This window comes from Hydractinia symbiolongicarpus, chromosome 5 (assembly GCF_029227915.1).
Source record: "Hydractinia symbiolongicarpus strain clone_291-10 chromosome 5, HSymV2.1, whole genome shotgun sequence".
Lineage (NCBI taxonomy): Eukaryota > Metazoa > Cnidaria > Hydrozoa > Anthoathecata > Hydractiniidae > Hydractinia > Hydractinia symbiolongicarpus.
The window spans coordinates 10,082,927-10,102,507 of NC_079879.1; the positions used below are offsets into that span (position 1 = coordinate 10,082,927).

General features: G+C 34.2%; 3 protein-coding genes across 4 annotated transcripts; 1 reads left to right on the top strand and 2 right to left on the bottom strand.

The window, feature by feature from the left end:
- Positions 1–5,249: 5,249 nt before the first annotated feature.
- On the bottom strand, positions 5,250–8,823 carry LOC130644684 (uncharacterized). The gene is made up of 3 exons (XM_057450385.1): positions 5,700–8,823; positions 5,483–5,571; positions 5,250–5,331 (listed from the first exon to the last, which is right to left on the bottom strand). Exons 1-2 carry the CDS (start codon positions 8,656–8,658, stop codon positions 5,495–5,497), a joined length of 3,036 nt encoding a protein of 1,011 aa, XP_057306368.1. The 5' UTR covers positions 8,659–8,823; the 3' UTR covers positions 5,250–5,331; positions 5,483–5,494.
- Positions 8,822–11,614, bottom strand: LOC130645949 (uncharacterized). The gene is made up of 2 exons (XM_057452077.1): positions 10,542–11,614; positions 8,822–10,209 (listed from the first exon to the last, which is right to left on the bottom strand). The coding sequence occupies exon 2, from the start codon at positions 9,872–9,874 to the stop codon at positions 8,822–8,824; it is 1,053 nt and encodes a 350-aa protein (XP_057308060.1). The 5' UTR covers positions 9,875–10,209; positions 10,542–11,614.
- Positions 11,615–11,723: 109 nt separating this feature from the next.
- On the top strand, positions 11,724–17,675 carry LOC130644685 (uncharacterized). 2 transcript variants are annotated; one of them, XM_057450386.1, is made up of 8 exons: positions 11,724–11,927; positions 14,048–14,140; positions 14,491–14,670; positions 14,978–16,060; positions 16,197–16,331; positions 16,531–16,605; positions 16,949–17,027; positions 17,403–17,675. In XM_057450386.1, the coding sequence occupies exons 1-8, from the start codon at positions 11,849–11,851 to the stop codon at positions 17,620–17,622; spliced, it is 1,944 nt and encodes a 647-aa protein (XP_057306369.1). In that variant the 5' UTR covers positions 11,724–11,848; the 3' UTR covers positions 17,623–17,675. The 2 variants fall into 2 exon arrangements, with proteins under 2 accessions (XP_057306369.1, XP_057306371.1); XM_057450388.1 differs by having other exon boundaries at positions 15,233–16,060.
- The last annotated feature ends 1,906 nt before the right edge of the window (positions 17,676–19,581 follow it).

Genomic DNA, 19,581 nt, shown 5'->3' on the forward strand with positions numbered 1-19,581 from the left:
GCAGTCAGAGCATCCTTTTGTTGATTATTAAAACATTACATAATCACAAGATTCGTGGAAAAAAAGTTAAAAGTTTCTTAACTTTTTTCTTCTTTCGCGGGAATTTGATAAAAGAAACATAAGGGCAGATAAAGGTAGGCTGGAAAACAAGTTGTAATGAATTGTTACAGTAGCAAACCATTTGGTCAAAACGCTAATTACTACGGTACATCTGCCACGACTCAAACACCTGGTTTAAATGACAGCATGGTGTTCCAAAATAACCTCTGCTTATTTTAAACTAATATCGTACAATACTATTATTTGTATATTTCTTTTTAAGTAAAAGCAATTTGTTAGCCATGTTGTTCTACTTTTGTATAAATTTTCCCGCGCTAGCTGATAGGTCCGAGTGAAAAAATGTGGGAAATTTTCTAAGCATAGATTTTTCACCCGTCTTAAAACTACGGGATGGAAATTTTCAGCAGTTGTAATGACACATGTGTAAGGCTTTCCTGAAACTGCTGAAACCAAAGAGGGTGTGATGTCTCTATCTTCCAAAGATAATTCACACGTTGGTTTAAAGATGAATTTGCCTGGAGCCTACATAATTAAACAAAATATGAAAAATGTGAAAGGTGGAAACCAATTAACTACGCTAGAAATTCGTAAAAAAAAAAAATATTAGTTCATGAGTAAATTACTAAATTAGTAAGTAAGTGATGGGATTCCATCCTAATGGCTGGCACTTTCTATGAGAATAAGCGGTAATAAGCCTTATTTGCGTGTTCTTATTATCGTAAGGTTATTACACCCAAAGCAAGAAGACAATTTGGTACACCTCAGTAATTATTTCAGATTGTCAAACGTTGATCTTAGACACCTTAAAAAGCAAAAGAAAGAAAATCAACTCAAAGATTATTTCACTTTTTGGGTTTACTTTGTTTCAGAAACTTAACGAAGAATAAAATTTACGATCACGAAATTAACACGAAAGAAATTAACAAAAATTCTTATATGACCTTATAAAAAGGAATGAAATTAATGCGATATAGCTCCATTGACTTAGCTACAAGAGGTATAAAATAACGCAAATCAGGAAATATGTTTTTTGAGAATAGGTTTATTGACAACCATTTTTTCTTGTTTTTCTAAAGACCTCAATCACATCAAATGGATGAAGTGCATTAAAGAACAAAGTATGCGAGTGTGAACTTGACATTGCGGTTGATACAAAATTATATTTTCAAATTTAATTACAGATTTTAAATTAACTAATAACCTTTTTTTTAACGTCCTCGATATTTATGTTTTCTATATCAATATTAATAGTTTAACTGTTTTTTTGTTAAATCGATCTTGGTCCTTAAAAAGTTCGTCAGCTTTACGTTAATTTACGTCAACCAACACTGACAATATTGCGGTTATGTTTGCGATCTTTAATTTCATGTACAAAAATTATCGACAGCATGTTTTGCAGCAAATTTTTAAAATTAATAAAAATTTTCATGAACGCAAGTGAAGTATAGTTCAAATTTGGAAACACAATTTTTTTTAAAATAAATTTAAAAATAATAAAATAAACCGGGAATCTACATTAAAGCTGCTAGAAATATAACTCAGCAAACTGAATCAGTTACAAAATCACTGTAACTTTAACCTTGGAACTGTAACTCTCCGTATTGCTATCGATTTGTACTACTCAGTAGTCTCATCAAAAAACGGCGACACTGGCTCGTTCTAAAGGTTTCCTGGCTAAAGCCACATAAAAATGATTTGCTACCTCGAAAATTAGGGTTAGGGTAAGTTTTAAGAAATTTTTGTTATAAAATTTTTTAGGTAGCGAGCTGGCTATATATACGTATGTTCACATGCTTTAAATTACTTTTTCCTTGTTAACAAAGCTTGGCTGCGGGGATGTAGTCCGCTTGTTACTGCCATTTTGTTTTCTTCTAACGTGCAATTCCCAGTAAAAAGGTTGTTGTTGTTGTGGTTACACGCAATGTCTTGTAAAGCCGAGTAGGCCTTTCCTTTGTCCTTATATAATCGCATATTACCTTTAAGCTTGTATTTATTTGTGACTCGGGGCACTCAAGGATACACAAAAAATCCAAACAGGGTTCATAAGAGGTGTGCGCCTTAGTGTAAGCAAAAAATCTTATACTTTATTAGCTAATAACTTTCTTTTAAGACGGATCAAAGCAGCAAAATTTCAACCAATCGATGATCGCATTGCAACAATAATTGCATTTTGGGTACCTAGATCAGTAACTAATTCCACAGGATAACCGCCAATCTCCTTCACACAGGTAAAGTACATACTTGCAATAATGGCCGGTGATTTGTTAGATTTGCTTACTCGGAACCATAGCATAGCGCTGTCGATGGAAAATCCCCAAAGTTTAGCATTGTCAATATGCCATGCATAGTTTGGACAATAATTGCTATATTTCCTTCACAATATTCCTTGGAACTTGCCAACCTAAAAATTGTGCGATTGCCATTTTGTAAAGGACAATGTTCATGATTTGAGTCTACAAAGCAACGTAATTCTAATTTGATGGAATACGTATGGCGCCTCTCAAGGCGTAAAAGAATTTCTTTGTATTGAAGACCACATCGGTAGTAGTATCGAATGACTGATTCTTCATTAAACTTGATTACATCTAAATAAAAAAATTGTAGCAAGTATAGCATAATATAGCAAAGCAAGCATGGTCAAGGCTTTTATATTTTCAACTTGGATAGAACATATCATCCTTACCTTCGTCGTTTGTAGCCATATTAGAATCAAAAAGGGCATTTAACCCTATTCGGTCCGGGGTTTTTCGAACATACTATGACCGGGGGGGGGGCGAATTCCGCCCCCCCCTCAATAACTTTTCATAGGATTGTTCAAATTGAATCAAACTTGGCACACTTATAGTACGTCATAAAAGGAACAAAATGGCGGCAATAAATTTTTGCTTGCGTCTGCACATTTTCTGTGACGTCATCAGAAGCTTGAAAATTGTTAAAAATGCCATTATCTGCTTAAAATATAGTTACTTTTGTTCTAGAGCGAATTTTTACATTCTCTTTGAAGTTTCTGAAAGCTAAATAAAGTGTTTTTAACATATCTTCCGGTTTTTACATGGATCGAATAAAAAATTGCCAAAAATTGACCGAAAATCCGTTTTTTCTCGATTTTCGGGTATAATCCGACAAAATCGGGAAATCGGATTAGTCACGTGTCAAAATTATTCAAAATGATTCTTCTTGACGAAACAAAGTTGTGTTGCAAGTTTCAAGTTCTGAGGATAATCCTAACAGGAGTTATTATATTTTCCCCATTATAAGGATTTCATAGAGATTTTAGGGGTAGTTTCGAGTAATGGCCAATATCAAAGCCTCTGAATGGTATGGGACCTAAAAATTTAGCATGCAGGTGTCTAATAGATAAATGTTGAAACTCAGTAAGTATCATAGCCATATAAGAAAGCAATCAGGAGTTATTAAAAAAAAACCGTCAGGGGGGGGGGCGAAATCCCCCCCGGACCGAATAGGGTTAAAGCAGGAACTGAATTACCGTATGTTTATGCTAACACGTTTTGAGTCACTGAGTCTACCATTTTGTAATCTTGAACTATAACGCGCCACTTTCCTTATTAATAAAACTGAAATTAAATTTAGAAAATTCGGTAGAAAATTATTAATCTGCCGTGGAAAAAGTTTAATTTTCGGTAGAATTTTTAAATTTATCGTTTGACAACTGTGAGCCACCGTAGGTGCCAGAAATCACAAAGTTCTCCATTCTCGACCCCAGCGCTCTTTGAGATAATCTCAAAGAGCTCTGGGAAAGAGAATAAACGTTCCCGGCGATCTATATGGCAAGCCAAATTCACAAGTATTCGATATACCTAGTATATCAATCGAAAAACTACGTTTAACGGTAAGAAAAACCAGGTTTTTCGTTCCCGTGATCGAGATACTAGGTTTTTTGATCCGATAAACCTGGTATCTCAAAGGAAATTTTGGAAAAACTTGGTATTTCGGTCGAGATTCAAGGTTTCTAAAAAATACACCAGTGGATGGATAATAATCCAGTGTAGTGATGCATATCTATTTCGACTAAGTTAGGTTCCGCAAAGTACGCCATTGACATCTTGTTCAATGCAGCGATGACTTTTTGCTAAAAAAAACCCTGCAAAATCAGGTTTTGTTTATACTTTCATTTACCACTACGAGACAGTGATATTGAAACTAGAGAGAGAGAGAGAGGATCCTAGCTAGAGGCAGGCACTGTAAGATAACTATTGGTAGTATTATGTTGCCGTTCTAAGAAACAGCCATGGGTATGCCCCAACATAATTTTGCTTTTGTTTCTCGTCATCGTGAAATGTTTTTATTTAAAAAAAATATCTATTAGCCATACACTGAGTGCACATTTGCAGAAACATGGAAACTCGTCCGATAAACCAGGCTTTTCGATCGATAAACCGGGTTTCTCGAAGGTACCGTTGATATACAAGGCATATCGAATAAATGTGAATAGGGCTTGCCATAGTAGTCCAGGAGCTCATAACAGAACTTTAGGTCCCATTTTCTACAAAAGGTTTGACCCTCTAAATAGGTTGGTAGTATCACGGACAATAAAAATCACATGGTCAGCTGACCCAATTTGGGGGCGTTTGGGTCCCAGGCCCCTAAAATTACCCTAATTCGAGACTCCTATTTGGTCCCATAATTCTCAAAGCTTAAAAGTTAGTAACGTGTGTCATTATATGAGAGAATCTGAAAGATGATAAAGCTTACCGAAAAATTGGGTCTTAAGACTGGGTCAGACCCCCCTCAAAGACCATATTTAGGACCTTAATTTGTCCCCATAAGCTACAAACTCCAAATTTTGCACAAACATTCTCTAACATAGTGTAATGTCAGTGGTCATAAAGCTGACCAAAAATTTGGGTCTCTTGGCCTAGTCAGACCAAGTCTCGCCCCAAATCCCTATTTTAAACAACTTTTAGAGGGTAAAAAAAACCAATGACTACAAAGCCCAAACTCAATATTTGTGTTCTATACTAACTATGTAATACATAAATGGTCGAGCTTACCAAAAAATGCGGTCCTATCAGCAGGTCAGACAAAGATCTGAACAGGGACTCAAATTAGACCTCATAAGGTACAAACTTAAAATTTTGTAAGACTATTGTGATTTGGCAAAAAGCAAACCAAAAATTACGGTCTCTTGATCAGGTCAGACAATAGTTAGCGATATCAAATTAAAAAAGAAATGCTCTGATAGCATTTAATAAAATATAAATATGTACAATAGGTTATAGCAGCATGATTGATATTGTTCTGCATCAGCATCTAAAGATGAGAAATGTCATTCAGTCATAAGATCTAGTTTAAACTACAATACAACATTAAAAAATATTAAAAAGGTTACTCAGTTCTAGAATATATGACATTGAATCCTATTCTGTAAATTTTTTGTCATATCCCACAAAAAAAATCTAACCTTAAATTATCATTACACGTCTTCGTCACTAGTTTCGTCATCACTGTCTGAATCGTCATCACTTGACAGTTCATCAAACCCTTCAAAATCTTAAGGAGAATGAAATACTTTTAATATTTAAAATAGCGGCGGCAGTAGCGGAAATAAAGAATTGCTTCCGAGTAATAATTAAAAAACTAAGTGACTAGATTGTAAAACTTAATATCCAAAATTTTACCTTCTACTTCTCTGGAGAATCCATAATAATTTTCATTGCTGGTGACATCTACTGCTTTTGGAGACATTTCGCCTTCGTACCACTTAATGATATAGCTGCCATCTTTCAGCAGCCAACCCATGTCTTCAGGAAGGTGATTTGGAGGCTCGGACGTTATTGATGACATCCATAACTGTGCAACATACTTTGTTCGATAAATCTTTTGACGCAACACTCGTAAACAAGGTGGTAGAGAACTTCCATCAAACTTTTTAACACAGGAAATTGCTTCATTTTCTCCTTTTGGTTTATACTTTTCCAAAAACATTACCAACCTAGCTTCATCTACAGATGATAGATTCCTTTTTCCATACATGCTGCATACAAATTTTTCCAACGTTGCAAAAGCGTCATCTGTGACATCAAGATTTGTTCCTAGCTGTTTAAATACATCTTGCACACTTTCATTTTTTTCTAGTAGTTTGAAAGGTCGAATTTTTCCTTTCCTACTAAACGATGCTGTATAGTCACATCCAGTGAAAGCATGGTATGCTGGCAAGGCCATGCAAATATTTTTGCCCAATTTCTGGTATATTTGATTAATACTTATGTACCTTAATGTATTTTTAGTGTAAACACCGGTTTCCATCCAAATATTCAAGCTGTTAGGTAACTTACTAAGGCAGCCAAGAGCAATTATCAGCACGTCAGTATCTATGGTTCTTATCACAACGTTTGCTGGTGTTTGAATCGAAGATAGGTGGTACAAAATTCTGGAATCAGCTTCTTCATGAGTTGAAAACAATTTAACGATCTCGGTTTTGACCACGATCTCTCCTTCAACTCTAAACATGTAGCAGGTATCATTGCGATTCATTATGACTGTTTTGTTTCCAAGTACTGTTGAATGCATGTTGTTTTCCCAAAAGAAGGCTAAGAACTCCACCAATGCTGCTTTGAAGTGATCATTTCTCAATGCATTCAACCAGTTTGAAGGTCTTTTTTGCTCAGGTCCAGTTATCTGATAAGCTCCATGTCTCTCAGTACATCGCAAATCCCTTTCACAATCCTTGATACTCGGGTGTACCATTTTGTCTAGAACAAAATGTATGATGTTTCCCTTGCTAGCACAAACGCGTTTCAAAATGAATGTTGCCAGAGCTCCAAATGTTGCTGGAAGGTCAACAAAAAGATGTAGGAAAAACATTCCATCAATTATGTTAACATCGACGCGATTTGGATCGTCAGTTTTTACTTTTGCTTCTAACTCGTTCAATAATTTGACTTTAGGGGTCTTTTGCATTTTGCCATCAACATGTCCAAGAGATAAAGGGACAGGTGTTAGAGGATACTTCAGTACCTCTGCCATATCAATTTTCCTTTGTAGCGAATGGTACAAGATGCTACCAAACAAATCTCTCATCATCGTTACAGCAACCACTTTGTTGTCAGCAGCTTTAATATTATACTTCGTTCCCCCAGTTGCAAATGTGTGTAATGTTTGTCTTCGTATAGGTTTTTCGAATCTTGCTGGATCTTTAGAACATTCGTCAATAAATTTATCACGTGCTTTGCTTCCAACACTAACGATGTTGAGCAAAAACTTTGTTGTGTCTGGTGAGGCTGCTTTTCCTGATGCTATATTAAAAAGATATTGTTTTTCAATAGCATCGTTAAATGGATTCATGGTTTCCTTGACCATGTTTATAACTTGATGTAAATCTTTAGAATTTTGTCGCATTCTGCTGGCCTTTAAATCTTGAGACACGTCTTCCTGTTTTGTCATCCCCAAATTTTCAAACACGTATGACACAATACTTGTTCGAATAGAATGACTTTGTGCCCATCGTTGACGAGCAGAAATAGAATTTGTTAAAGCTGATATACCTTTTCGCTGACATGCAGCATCTGCATTTATCGTTTGCTCTAATGTCAAGTCGATTGGTAATCTTGAGAATGACTTTTGGGTTCTTCGCAGCGAAAATAATCCCCTTTGAAATTCAGTGTAAACCTCGGGATGAGAGTCCTTTAGTTTGAGAAGATTATCATGATAACGGACAATCCAACGAGCGTAATTTGGATGGTTCATGCTAAAGAAATAGTTTGCGACTTTAGGCAAGCAGCACACATACAGATCAAAGTTTCCATCCCTCAAGCTTCTACTAAAATCATGGTAAAGTCGAATCATCTCGACGTACCCCATCCAATATTGTGCTGTTGCACCATGATTTCCTTTCTCTGTATCTTGCCTGAATTGACTGTATTCACGCAAGACATTGTTGACTTCTTTGGATACTTCATGTCCTTCATGCAAGTTCAAGGGTTCTTGGGATTTTATGAACTTGATTTCTTCTTGGATATCTTCTTTTAATTGAATTTCCTCTCTTTCTTGAAGAAAATATTGAAAATGAAGAATCTCCATTGCAAGTGCAAGTATTTGGTGACATCTTTTACTTCTCTTGTAACACTTTCCCAGTAAAAATGACTTGAGAGAACCTTTTTCAATCACACCAGCTTCATTTAGGATATGCGGACCACCAGATTCAGCGATGTACTTGCCAGATGCGCTAAACATGGCCATCTCTACATGGAATGCACCTAGAGCGACAAATATATTGTCAAACTTTGGAGATTCTTCTGCTTGAAGTTGCATAGCCACTTTGGCAATCGCAAGATCATATGTTACTGAAATGTTTTTTTTACCACATTCATTCGCAATCACCTGTGCACGCCTCAATGTTTCTGCTACTACAGCTATAGAAGTTGGAGACTGATTAATTTGTGGCAGGTACCAAACTTTTTGCAGATTGTTGGTATTTTGAAAAATTATAGAATTCCAGCCAACCCACATTGGTGTAGTGTCGGGTGAAAAATAAAAATCCATCATCCACAAGGTATCGTACATGCGTGCTTTGATATATGAAAGGGGTTCTGACGCCCTTCTCTGGTCATCTAGTGGAAGCATTATTCTTGTTAACATCTTAGGTTTTTTTCTGTACGGCTCTATGTCTAATCCTACAGCCAGAAATGATCTACGTTTTTTCTTTCCAGATAGCTGAGAATTGCCAAGGGTAGAATCGTCATCTTCTTCCAATGATTTGTTATTATTTTGTGACACAACTTGGTACGCTATCCCAACAGTATCATGCAACGCCTGTTCCAAGACTTGACATTAGTTTCATACCATGTGGTGTGGCATTCCCGGCCTTTGTTGATGTAAAAGTTAATTCTGTTTCTAGTTCTTCGATAATGCTATAGCTAACAGAGTGTCCAAGTCTATTTAACATTTCGATCACTTTTTTGCTTCCTGTAATGCTTTTCACTGCCAGTCCAAGCTGCAAATGTTTTGCAGGTTTTTTTTTTCCTGATGTTGCAGCAAATATGACATCGTCAGCAATACTTTTTATGCGCCTCTGCTTCTGATTTGACTTTACTATGCGTTGGTCAGGACCACCAATAAGGTAACTGAAAAATTCAATTAATTCATTTGGTGCCTCAACTTCACCTTTTTTTATATCTGCAAATGTCACTTCATCGGGTATAGGGCATTTTTCAATTTCCATTATGGCAGACCTTAATGCAAACGCTACATCTCTAATCTTCGCTTTCAATTTTGTCTTCATCGAGTACTCTTTCCTGAAAGCTTCTTCTTCGGAAATGGTGCTGCAGAATATCAAGTTTCCACGTCTTGTTTTCCCCTTCATGATTTGTATACTTTCTTTGTAATGCTTTAATAATTTTTGCTCAAGTTTTGCTGAAGACGATTCAATATCTTCGAATGCTTCATTCCCGATTTCTGCTAGTAACATGTGATATTGATTTTTTATCTCGCTGAGTAAGATAACATCTTTTTCTTTTAGGATGTGATCATCAATATAAGCACAAACACCTTCAAAAGCCTTGCAGTGAATCCCTCTCGCAGTATGCCAGGATGTTTCAAGTTTTTGTCTTTCCATCCCTTTTTCATTCCTCTCTTGTATTGCCAATGGTGTTTTTTCGGCCTTGCTTTGATAACTGACCCTGCACATTCCATGGTAGTATATTTCTTTGCTTACAAAATCTTCATTTCCGATTCGCACTAACATAGGCTTATCTTCCAACCAACGTGCATACTTTTTTATATTTTCTTGAAAATTCTCTGTAGATGCTGCATTTAATTTTTGCTTTAAATTTTTGTGCTTCTTTTCCTTTCGCATGCAGAAAATACATATCTTTGAAAACACTCCTGTTGAAGATGATTGCACTGTTATGGAAATTTTTGAACGGGTTAAAGGGACAGCTTTAGATACTTTCTTATCGTTGGGGAGATTTTTTCTCTGTGTTTCAGACAATGCTATAAATCTTTTGTAACAATTTAAATGAAATCCTTGAATTTTATTCACAAAGCCAGGAAGTTGCGTATCCTTGTACTTTAGATTTCCATTTTTACGTGTAACTAAGATAGATTTGCACTTTCCCAGGGTTTCCGTATTGAAGAGATTTATTTTGCCAACTTTGTATCCATCACCAACATGCAGCACACAGCATCGTTCTAAAAGTTACAAAATTGACAAAAACGGTTTTAATTGTGGTGAAAAGAAGGTTTTACGGAAATTTAGGTGTTCCGATTAAGCAGTGATTTCAAAAACATTAAATATATTGTATAAATACAATACGCCATGTCACTTAAATATAATATACAAAACAACAAAACGTTAATATGAAGATATATTGTAATTCTTCTGTAAATAGCGTAAAAAATCAGTTAATATAATTAGAACGTAAAAATGTACAAAGGAATTAATATTTACAAGGCTTCAACATAATCTAACAAGTATGTAAATCAAAGAAGGTCTCATTTACATTAAAGCATCTTCAACTTACCATCACTGTCAGTATTTCCATTTGCATTTAAATTGTCATCTACAGTAGCTACAACATCTGCAAAATATCACAATAATAACTTGTTATTGGTTATCTTAAATTAATGTATTCTAATTAATTATGTTTTCCTCTTACCATCGCTTTCATTGATCTTATTGAATATTTCTTTGTTCGAAAATTCTACGAAATGAGAAATTCAATCAATGAAGTAAAAATTGACAAAATATATGTTTAAAAAATTCAGTTCAACAACAGACTATTAAAACTTTTTTTGACTTATCATCCGAAACTGACTACAACATGCAGTAACTAAAAACTTGATATAATTACATATATCTTTACCTGTCATATCTTCTATCTATCACATTTTATCTAAAGTTTCTAATTTTCTATATTTGATAGTCTAATATGCAAATATCCCGGTAATTTGTTCACGTTTTTACTTCACTTGCTTCAAAATAACTGCTTCTCTTAACTTTTTTCTTTCACTGTCTGGTTTGTTATGTCGGTTTCCTGTTGTATTTGGACGAAAACGTTCTATTCTATTTAAAAAAATTCTAAAAATAAGTTAAGGCCCTGAACACATTGGAAATAAGACAAATGTTTTTCTATTGCTTCTCCTCCGCATTAAAAATAGAGATATGGGGCGAGACTTGGTCTGACTAGGCCAAGAGACCCAAATTTTTGGTCAGCTTTATGACCACTGACATTACACTATGTTAGAGAATGTTTGTGCAAAATTTGGAGTTTGTAGCTTATGGGGACAAATTAAGGTCCTAAATATGGTCTTTGAGGGGGGTCTGACCCAGTCTTAAGACCCAATTTTTCGGTAAGCTTTATCATCTTTCAGATTCTCTCATATAATGACACACGTTACTAACTTTTAAGCTTTGAGAATTATGGGACCAAATAGGAGTCTCGAATTAGGGTAATTTTAGGGGCCTGGGACCCAAACGCCCCCAAATTGGGTCAGCTGACCATGTGATTTTTATTGTCCGTGATACTACCAACCTATTTAGAGGGTCAAACCTTTTGTAGAAAATGGGACCTAAAGTTCTGTTATGAGCTCCTGGACTATAGATCTAAGGTTACACTGCAACATTTTCATGACCGCTTCGTCGGAGATATCTACTCTAATAAGTCACATGATCAAAACAAATGCACAAAATTTTAAAATGGCGCACGTGTTGCGTTATGTGGTTTTGCCTAGCACTGCTAAGTTCTTTTTTACATTTCCGTCCCATTTTTTAACTAAATTTATTTCTAATTTTGATATATTTTTCTTGTATAGTGTAGCTAGTAGCTAAATGGAACAGCCGAAGTCTTTGAAGCATTATTGCTATCTCGTCTTAGCTGAAAACTCTATGGTTGCTGAAACTTCTAAAGGTTAGCCAGCTATTGTTTTTTATTTCAATGATTTAGCTAGCTAGGTATAATTGCATTTCATTTTTTAATTCGCTTAAAATAAGATAAGGCAATATAAATTTTTATAAACCGTTATCACTTGTTCGGTAAATACCCACATAACCAAAACAAACACCAAGTAAATAACTGCCCACTTTTCTTGAGAAGGCTGTCAACAAACTTTTAGCTAGCTATATTTTTAATGGCTTTATGGGCTGTTAAATGCTTTAGCTCTTAATGACTTAGAAATACATAATTTTCACAATAGAAGAAATTGCACGTTCTCTAAACCATCTGAACCTTTTCTGAACTTACCCCCCAATACAGTATAAAAATCGATTGTCAACATGCACTGACCTTTTAAATATATGCCCAGTTACTAAATAAGTTCAAAGTCCCGATAAGAGGGAAGCAGTTTAAACTGTGTGCTGATTTTAAAAAACAGGGAAAACAAAAACACTTGTCATTTTATTTTGTATAATTGATCAATGTATATATAAGAATTGTTACAATAGTATAAGTAGAAGGTGAAGAAAGGGAGAGTTAAAAATATAATGCACTAAAATAATGATCATATTGTAGAAGAACTACTTTGATATGCGAGTATAATGTGTGTAAGTGATATTGTAGAAGAACTACTTTGTTTGTCACTAACATAACTGCCTGGCAGTGAGCGGGATTTGATCCGCAGTCCCCAGAACTGAGAGCCGCAGACGAACCCACTACACTACGTGCGAGCAGATTTCTTTCATTAATTCTGAACTCCTAGAATGTACTAATTGCTGCTGACATTTGTGGGTCCCAGCATGGATTAATTAATTTAGTGGGCATGATAGAGAAATTTTTTTCACTGGGAGTTTCTTTACAAAGGTGTCAATATTTTGTAAAAGGTGTGATATGTTCTTAGGCATATATTGATACTACACACTTTTGGTTGTAGTAAAAATCACTAATGTCCAAAGTTGTTTTTTAGCTAGAGTCAAGGCTTGATCCAAATTATTTTAGTCGTAGATAACTTGCAGGAAAATTCTTTACCTTTATTTGAGATTGTGGATAACCTTTTAATATTGATAAACCTTTTAATTAATGCATTTGTCATGCCATATTTCAACTACTGCTCCTCGAAATTGCCTCGTGCAACCCAAGGTAGAGTTGGAAAACTAGAAAAACAATTAAATCCGTACCTTTCTTGAGAAAGAGAGGGAATAATCACTGAATTATTTACTCATCAAAACCGATGCCATGTTAGTTTCCAAAGCCATGAATCAAATTGCTCCTAATAACTTGCTCTTAAAATTCCTTTTCGCAAAAATCTGTCATATTCATCAAACAAGAGGAGCTTCAAAAAACAGGTTCGCACTTCCCTTGGTCAACACATAATTTGGCAAAAAAGCCTTCCCATTTAGAGCTGCAAAAGTGTGGAATAATCTTCCAGACCGAGTGACCTGTGATGGAACTCTGTTTTCATATTACTGTGGGTTACTAGCCCTACAGAAGAAGTAGTTACCTACATCCAGGTCCGAAAATGTTAATTACCGTAATTAACTGTAATTATCAGCTCGTTTTCGATTGGTTAATTTTTATGAATTTCAATCCTCTGCAATTATATAAATACATGCGCAACATCATTTTACTTTCCCCGATGATGGGAGAAGGATCTCCCGAAGCGTCGCCTACTAAACTATCATGTTCAAAAATGATAAACTTTCCACAGTAATATGAATACTGAACAGACAAACCGAAATAATATCTTCAATAACTCCGCTTTCATTTAAGACTTCCATCTCTAATGTATTTAGCAAATTCTATTAGTGATCATTTTTTAACTTTGTAATTTTTGTTTTTCATTCTTTTTCTTTTCAATTTTCATAGATTATAAATGTTACTATGTTTTGTTGAGCTGAGGCAGTCTAAGGTTTATCATTTTTTGTTTCTTTTTTGTTCTAGTGGCCCCCAGTGGAAACAATCCACTAACTATAGGTTTTTGTGATTTTCTGGACTAGCCACTTTAAATATTTATTATTATTATTATAACCTTAAATTTAGTGAACTTTAGGATTTTGTTATATGAGTTAGATTTTAATCGGTTATTTGTTTTTCAGAAATATCAACATGCAAACCTTTGTTGCATGAATACTCAAGATACCTCTCACCATATGGAGTATCTCTGCTTGAAAATATAACAGGTGTAGCAGGTACATTACATAGTTGTTCCAATAACCTCCTATACGTTTCATGATATATTTTATTCAATTTAACACCTTTAGATAGGGTGTTTTATATTTTCAGTGGTTAAGGCTCACTGATTTTGAAATTATATAATCTATTTGTTGTTTTCCTCATGAAGCCTATGAAGACAGACAATCCCAGAGTACTTAGAAACTAAAGCTAAATTCATGCAGAAAGAGTATTATTTAAATATTTCACATTTTTTGGGGGGTTTAAGCCAACCTTAGCAGGAGAATTTAGGAGTAATACCAAGTCTTGTAATTGTTTTAATTTGTATATATATATACCTTGTTGAGACTCACTTTAATAATTTTAGTACTAGACCATATTTGGTTGTCACAGTGGTCATTTGTTCAGTCATACTCTTTCAAGGCACGAGCACGTCAAAAAGTTCAAATTTCATCAAATCGGGAACCTAACATTACTCATAAAGAATTCTTTTATGATGCTTTAATGAGTGATGTGATAGAAGAGTTGCACAAGTTGGTTCCAGTCGGTAAGTCTCGCTGTTGATTTTAACCACTGTTAAAGCTAATGGCATTTGAGAGGACTAGAATTCTATATGACTTCACAGTTTTTTATATGTGTATTATTCAGGCTCAGGTTTACTAAAAGATTTTCACAATTAAGAAGCTCAGTTTAGTAAATTCTATTTTTGCATGATTAAAAAACTGCCAGAAAAGAGTGTTATAAGCATATTTTATAAGCATAATGAAAATTAAAAGTTGGCTATGGCCATGCTTTTATTAAAATATTTATGTATAGATTTTTCTTACTGAAACATTTATGTAGTTTTTGTTTAGAAAAATGCCATAAGCAGGCTCTTCATCACATCTTACAATATCCTGATCAAAACTGTAAACGTTCAGACAAATATTTCGAATGCATTAATACTACTACTGACTTTATAACATGGTTGTCAAAATTTGTAAAGAGTTTAACTGTCACTACTCTAAGTGCATCAAAAATTGTCAGTCATCTTGATGTGTTTTTGCCATTACTAAAGGACGTTAAAAAGTTAACCATTAATCTAATGATTGGTCCATTTGGTGATATAGAGTGCATAAGCGAGCTGCTGTTAATTCTTCGGAAAAATAAACTGACTTCAGTCAAACTTTCATGCAATGAAAACTTATTGCTGTTGGACACTGCGAAACTGTTTACCGTAGCAAAATCTATATTTAACCCAATCAATAAGTCAGTAATTGACTTTTCTGTAGGGACGAATGAAATTAGAACTGAACTGGATTCTGATATAAATTCTGGTATTGATTTATATGAATGTGCATTTGAACCAATAAAATCTATAACAAAAACTTTACCATGCATTGAGATGGTGGAAACAAATGTTGATAGACTTGAATTATTTTGCTCAAGACATGGATCTAGTGTGCTGCCACTTTTTTGTAATGCTTTTATGCAATGGAAGACATTAAACACGCTCGTTATTCGTGATATTCAACTTGTGTCAAACCTAGACACCTCCTTGGTGACACTTCTTGGATATGGTAACTTGCAAAATTTAGCCATTGAAGACACTGATTGCCGTGGATTTGAACATGCTTTAAAGTACTCTGCTGCACCTGTTTGTACCACTCATAGTAAGCAACATAAAATCAGAAAACTGTCTTTGTACGAATCAGTATACAATCCTGATTTACTACGAAATTTAGTTATATATTCAACATGTTTAAAAAGACAGTTTGAGAGTGAAAGATGTAGTCAACAGTGTATTTTTCAAGGGTTGAAATCATTGACAGTAACGATGGTCGACGAAGGTTATGAAATCAGTGATTATCTAAAGGAGAATAAGCTGCTTGAAGAATTGTTTATAGACAAAGCATATCATTTTTCTAACGATAAAGAATTACTTGAAGCCGTGGCAGGTATAGCTATTAGCTCTTATGTGAATTGAAAAACCCGAAATTGTGTCTGCAAGTGGTTTGGAATGCAATGAGTTTGAATGTACGGATACGCGGATAAATAATTATAAAAAACGCAAATATTGAATTGCTTTTTTAGATCATCCTCGTTTAACGACATTCAGTTTATCATCAGAATATAAACGTTGTGGCGAGGAGTTGGACGATTCGTTGACAAGATTGCTACAAAAATCAAATATGCAACAACTTAAGTTTGACCAATGTTTCTCCTTCAGTAAGTGCGATTGAGCAGACACAGGTTTTTCTAAGATGTTGCAATTGTTGAAAGATAATCGGAAAATGTAAACAGTGCAAACTGATCCGTTATAAACCTTCAACGTTTACGATTCAATTGATCAATCCTTCTTATGTGCCAAACATTAAAGTTATGGTTGATTGGGTATCCACAATTGAACAATTCCTTTCCTTTTTAGAAAGACTTCCTGTTGACATTGATGCAAAGTACACGTCCTATCTACATACTTTAATATGGACGAAGAATGGGTTAGGTAAGCGTGTTTCGTCCTGGTTATTTGTACATTCGATTCAAAGAAACGTAGGAGTACAAATCCAGTAATTAGTTTTATAAATAATAAGTATGACGATATGCTTGTATATGTATTAGGAAAATCTTCTAATGCATCCCCAGAATGAACTTAATAAACGAATGGTCATTTAAAGTGATGACGTCATTCCGTTGAAATTTATTTCTAAAACACGAATGCCTTGGAAGCAGATACTATGGATTCATTGGAACATCTTCCTTTTTTCTTTTTATGTTCTTAGTAATGAATTGTTTAGACGCACGTTCTGTAGATTGGTTTTGCAGTTCGTACTTAAATGTATTTTTAGACAACAATGGATTAACAGAATTTTCGACACTGATTTATAACCACCTAAATTTTCCACACTTGAAATACCTCGATTTAAGGTGAGTCCTATGTTATATAAATATTCGCGTATACACGATAGTGTATACGCGAATATTTTTGCCCGATTTTTTTAATTTTTTTATATGGGTTCATCCATCTATAATAGATGGTTTGCATCTATTGAATAAAATTTTGCGTCATGAAAATTTGCATATAACCCATTCAAAAAGAATCTATTTTTTATTTTTATTTTTTAAAAAAAATAATTGAAATATTTCGTTTTTTTTATTATTATTTATTTATTTTTTTTTCAATTGTTTTTACTAAAACTGTACAAATTTTCGCGTAGAGTTTTAATTTTTGTGCACATGCATGAAATGAATAACGAAAACGAATTGTTAAGGTATAATGCTATTCTTTTTTCTTCGATTTAGTGACAACAAATTTACTGATAGAGCCATTCCAAATTTCGCAAGGTGCCTTTCCATAAGTAAACGATTTTTAACGAAGTTATCCCTGTACAGCAGCTACCTGTCATATCAAGCCATCCTTGATAGCGGTTTTTATCAAGTCTTTCAACAGCACGTTTGTATTATGGTTGGTTGTTATTCAAATAATAGATCGACTACATCGGATTACATTAGTGAAATGTAAAACTTTCCTTAGGTGAAAAGATAATTAATAGTGATAAATAAAAGCGAAAAATAGTGGTTTAATTTTTATTTGCTGAAATTTTTTAATCTTCGCACTAGCTACAATATGTGTCATCTCTTTAATATTAGCCGTATTATGTGTGTTCAAAATGGTTGCGCGCAGCTCATTCGGAAAACCAGGAATGGATAAACAACGAAAACATGCTACGTAGGCTATTGTAGTATTGAAGTAATGGCGTCAGGTTTGCACATGTGTTTGACCTTTTTCTCTTCTATAAGCATTTTAATTTTGTAGTATTTGTTTTCACATGTTAGGCACATATATTTTTACGGGTTTTTTTACCCACGTACAAATCTTTAATCACCAATTTTAAGATTTTGGCAAGGAAGGTATATTTTAAACCAGCTTGGCTAGCTAGCTATACTTCAGCTTTACTTATTCCTATTATTTTAAAGTTTTTATTCTGTTTGGTATACTATTATCCATTTGTATTTAGTGCTGCGGCTATCTAGGTAGCCCAACTACCTCTAATTTTAAAATAAAAGTAGCCAAATAAAGTTTGGCTACCAACAAATTTCCTAATAATAATTATGCTAAATACAGTCAGGTGGATGCTACAGCTGTTTTACTGTTTTGAAAATTTTTCTGCAAAAAAAAATGCTGAGTATTTTTCTAACTGGACTGGGTAATGCCAGATGTTTCTTCATTTCTTTTAACCGAAGTTCTGATAAAGTTTTTTGAAAAATAGTGTTATGCCTATACTCATGTGCGACACGGTGTATCTGTAATAAGCGCTCAGTCCAGTGTAATCAACGGGCTGTTTCGTGTGTTTTTAATTTCGTTTACTGTAACTTATTCACAAAACAAAATTATATGGACTAATTGTTTTTGCTATGATGGGATAAGAACGGATTGTAATCTAAGTATTTACTTCAGCTTAAAATGTGGAAACTTTCCCACACACAGACACATAAAACACAGAAAATAAAACAATTTACAAGTGAATCATGTTTTTATTGAGCTTTATTTAAAGACATCAGAATTTTGTGTTGTGTCATAATTACTTATATACAGTTGGTCATTTAGATCTGTGCAAATTAAGAAATTCGTAACCGTTCCCAAGTTCAAAATTTTTTGACTATGCCACATGAGTATTACCTTAAGTGGATAAAATTTCGCGAGGTTTAATTTTCGCGAATCGGTCGTTTCCAAATATTTCACGCGAACAAATCTTCGCGAATCCACCATTTTCTAATTTTGTGCGAGGATTTATTTTCGCGAATCACAAATTTTTAGGAAATAAATTTTTGTGAGTGTGGGGTTAACGTCAGAAATAATAAATAGTCTTTGTAAACAAACTATTTTTCTTTTATATTGTGTCGTATCAACCTCGTTCTAAGGGCGTTTTGTCTCTCTTTGCCGTCCGATATGCAAAAAGAAACAACAAGTCCTGGGACAGAGTATGGAGTTGTATGCGTTTGCATACTTCTTTTACGCAAATTAAACTTTTTAGTCAGCTCTTCAAGCTATATGCATTTTCTCTTTTTGAGAGTTACTTTTTATTACAAGTTTTCTGTTTCATGTGCAGCAAGGCTACATGCGAACTCTAAAAAGATAGCTATAAATGGCAAAATTTTTTTGTATCAATGGCGTGAAATTACAGATTTCTTACTCTTTGTCTGATATTGTACGCAATTTCGATGTATTCACAGTTGGTATAAAAGATATAACATTTTTGTGGACGGTGCGTTATACAGCACTTTTAGGTTTTTTACTGTTTATATTTGCTGTGTAGAAACCAATTCGTCAAGCCTGTCAATGTCAATAAATTGCTTCTTCGGTTTCTTTGTTGTAAGACTCAGTCTATCAGGAGCTTTATTTATTAAGAAATCACCTTGACATGAAAATGGTTTACGAACATTTCTTATCTCAAATTTGTGTAACATTTTTAACTTAATA